At 45.6% G+C, this 3,498-nt stretch overlaps 1 protein-coding gene across 1 annotated transcript; it reads right to left on the minus strand.

The window, feature by feature from the left end:
• Window positions 1-2,308: 2,308 nt before the first annotated feature.
• Window positions 2,309-3,247, minus strand: LOC119923377 (olfactory receptor 7A10-like). The gene has a single exon (XM_038742797.1). It carries the CDS (start codon window positions 3,245-3,247, stop codon window positions 2,309-2,311), a length of 939 nt encoding a protein of 312 aa, XP_038598725.1.
• Between the last annotated feature and the right edge of the window lie 251 nt (window positions 3,248-3,498).

Here is a 3,498-nt window from a genome sequence, read left to right on the forward strand (position 1 = left end):
TGGTGTGGAGAGCAGGGTTGACTGAAATAAGAAGGCTAGCTCTGTCATTTCTACATGCTTGGCTTGGCTTGTCTGGGAGATAATCTCTTTGCTGGACCGATTGTGAAATGTGCCTTTTCTTTGCAAATACTACTGTGTTAATTAGCCTTGTGGGTTCGAAATCCAACTATCTGTCATGGTTCAGTGTAAGACGGGGTATTAAATCTCCCATCCAAAAGGACAGTTGAGCCTCGATCCCACCACTTCCAATGCTTTGTAAATTACTCCTAGAGTCAAGGCCTGAGACACACTGCCGACCGTACACAGGCTATGCACTGGAAGGCCGGCACTGGTCCTTTTTTGGTGCTTAAAGTCACCTTTTGCCTTCCTTGCTCCTCTTCGCTGTAGCAATGTGTTTATCTTCAAATTGAACAGCCTCTACTACCTCGTAATCCCCCTAGACCTCTCAGCTGCCTTTGACACTGCGGAGTATCCCTATTCCCTGGAAACACTATTGACCCTTGGTTTTTCTAACACAATCCGCATCTGGTTATCCTCCTTGCTGGCTACTCCATCTCAGTCTCTCACCAGCTCTTCCACTTCTTCCCACCCACTGTGGGGGCCTCTCAAGGCTCAGTTCTGGGTCCCCTTCTATTCTCCATCTACATACACTTCCTGGAAGAACATATTTGCTCCCACGGCTTCAACTAAAACCTCTAAACAGATGATTTCCAAACCAACATCATAGGCCCCGATCTCTCTCCATTTTTGCAGTCTCATATTACCTCCTCCTTCAGGACATCACTACTTGGATGTTCCGCCGACACCACGAACTCAACGTGTACCAAACTGTACTCCTCATCTTTCTTCCCAAATCCTCTCTTCCCCCAAATCTCCCATCACTTGCAGAGTAGACATTATCCTCAGTAGTCCTCTCTCTCTTTTTCCACCAACATATTGGATTACTCCCCGAATCCTGTTCATTCTTTCTTCACAGCATCTTCAGAATACGCTGCTTCTTTGCCATCCAAACTGCAACCTTGCTGATCCAAGAACTTGTCATATCCCAACCCGACTATTGTATCTGCCTCCTCAATGACCTCCCTGCATCCTATCTCTCCTTTCTCCAGCCCATATTTGGCTCATTCCCGTTTCTAAAACATGCATAAAAGCATGTCTCCCTGCACCTCAAAATCCTTCAACAGTTGCGCATTCCTTTCCACGTAAACAGAAACTCCTAACCATTGGCTTCAAGACATTAAATAATCTCTCCCCCCACTATCCTCATTCTTCACCCACTATACCCCAACTTACACACTTCACCTCCCTACTCACTGTGCCTTGTTCTCCCCTCTCTTACCACTGACCTATTGCTCACATCCTCCCTTCTTCCTGGAACTCTCTCCCCCTACACATTCAGCAAGCCACTTCTCTCCCCATTTTCTATCAATCAATAGTATTTATTGAGTGCTTATATTGTGTGCAGAGCAGTGTACTAAGCACGGGGGCAGGTACAAGATAATTAGATCAGACACAGTCCCTCTTCCATGTGGGACTAACAGTCTAAGTAAGAGAGAGAACAGGTATTTAATCCTTGTTTTACAGATGAGGGAACTGAGGCACAGGGAAGTTAAGTGACTTGCCCAAGGTTAATCAAGTTTATCATTATTCAAGCTGGAGTGTATAATTACACTTGTTCATTGGAGCACACTGAATATTAAGTGGTCAGCACTTTTAGTCACACTTGGGTTTTACATGACCGTACTTGAACTGTGAGCCCTATGTGGGACAGGGACTGTGTCTAATATGAGTAACTTATATCTACCTCAGCACTTTTAGTACAGTATTTGACTCACACTAAGTGTTAACAATTACCTTATTATTATTATTGGTAGTAATAACAATAATAATGAGCAGCTCTAAATGCAATCACATGAAGCAAAAGCTTCAGAGTTTAATACCCAAGCAGAACAAGCTTCTGCTTCTGCAGACTTCCACAAAGCTTCACAAGCTTCTCATTACTTAATATTGTGAACTTGGACTTTGAATTTTTTTAAAATGATTAAGCAATAGCTTAGTGATGTTTATCGCTACAAAATATAACATGAAAAGGAATTTCATATTACTTTTCAGAGGTTCTGGAGCAGATCCTAATTTATAATATGTAAATCTTGGGGAAAACGTAGCCCATGATAACCCCATTCATGACACAATCACATTTCCAAGGAACTTAACCTGGTGTGTCATGGGGTCTACCGGTACTTTCCTTTCCTTACCAAGAAAGTTGAAATATCAGGGTCCCAGCTACCAGGAGAAAGGATAATGGTCCCTAGGAGAAGAGAGTTTTCCTGCTGAACACTTTTTTCAGGGCCCATTTCATGTCTTTGTTCCTCAAGCTGTAGATAAAGGGGTTCAACATTGGGATGACCACCGTGTACATCACGGATGCTTTAGATACCTTCTGGGATGAGTGGATAGATGTGCGACTAAAATAGACACCCAAACCAGTGCCGTAGAACAAGGAGACCACAGACAGGTGAGAGCCACAGGTGGAGAAAGCTTTGCCCCTTCCCCTGGCAGATGGGATTCTCAGTATGGTGGAGACGATGTGACAGTACGAGAACAGGAGTCCAGTGAAGGGAACCCCATACAGAACTACTGCCATAATCAACACCACTGTGTCATTAATGAGGGTGTCAGTGCAGGATAGCTTCAGGACCTGATTAAGTTCACAGAAGAAGTGATGGATTTCATTTTCAGCACAGAAGGATAATGGAACCACCAATATGGTGTGTATCAGGGCCTGGGGAATACTGACACTCCAGGACCCAGCAACCATCAGCGCACAGAGCCATGGGCTCATGATGGTGGTGTAGTGGAGGGGGTGGCATATGGCCACGTAGCGGTCATAAGCCATCCCGGTGAGGAGAAAGTGGTCCATACATCCAAACAGAATGAAGAAATACATTTGTGCCAGGCAGCCAGCATAGGTTATGGATTTGCTGTGGGTCTGGATGTTGACCAGCATCTTGGGAACCGTGGTGGATAGTAGACAGATGTCGGCCAGGGAGAGGTTGGTGAGGAAGAAATACATGGGGGTGTGCAGGTGCGGGTCAGAGCCTATGGCCAGGACGATGAGCAGGCTAACCAGGACCCCGAGCAGGTACATCCAGAGAAACAGCAAGAAGACGAGCTGCCACTGCTCTGCCCGGTCAGACAGTCCCAGGAGGAGGAATTCTGGGATGCTGGTTTGGTTTCCCCTCTTCATGGGGCCTATGGATCTGCTGGGGAGATTTTCAAATAGTATTATTATTTAGCCCAAATCTTCTCTCGATTGAGATGGTGAGGGGAACGAATGAGCAGTGTAAACTGAGAGGGAGATATAGCTGAACTCTGGAGCCCCAAAGAGGATGTGGTTGTTGTGGAACCATCACCGTGCCCCCTCCTACCACACCTCGATTTTCTCCTTCTACAACCCAGCTCACAGACTTCACTCCTTAAGTGCTAACCTTCTCTCTG

The sequence above is a fragment of the Tachyglossus aculeatus genome, unplaced genomic scaffold (genome assembly GCF_015852505.1).
Source record: "Tachyglossus aculeatus isolate mTacAcu1 unplaced genomic scaffold, mTacAcu1.pri scaffold_181_arrow_ctg1, whole genome shotgun sequence".
NCBI classification, from domain to species: Eukaryota; Metazoa; Chordata; class Mammalia; order Monotremata; family Tachyglossidae; genus Tachyglossus; species Tachyglossus aculeatus.

Coding starts and splice junctions, on each gene's coding strand:
- LOC119923377 (XM_038742797.1), bottom strand. CDS start 3,247: ATGAAGAGGGGAAACCAAACCAGCATCCCAGAATTCCTCCTCCTGGGA.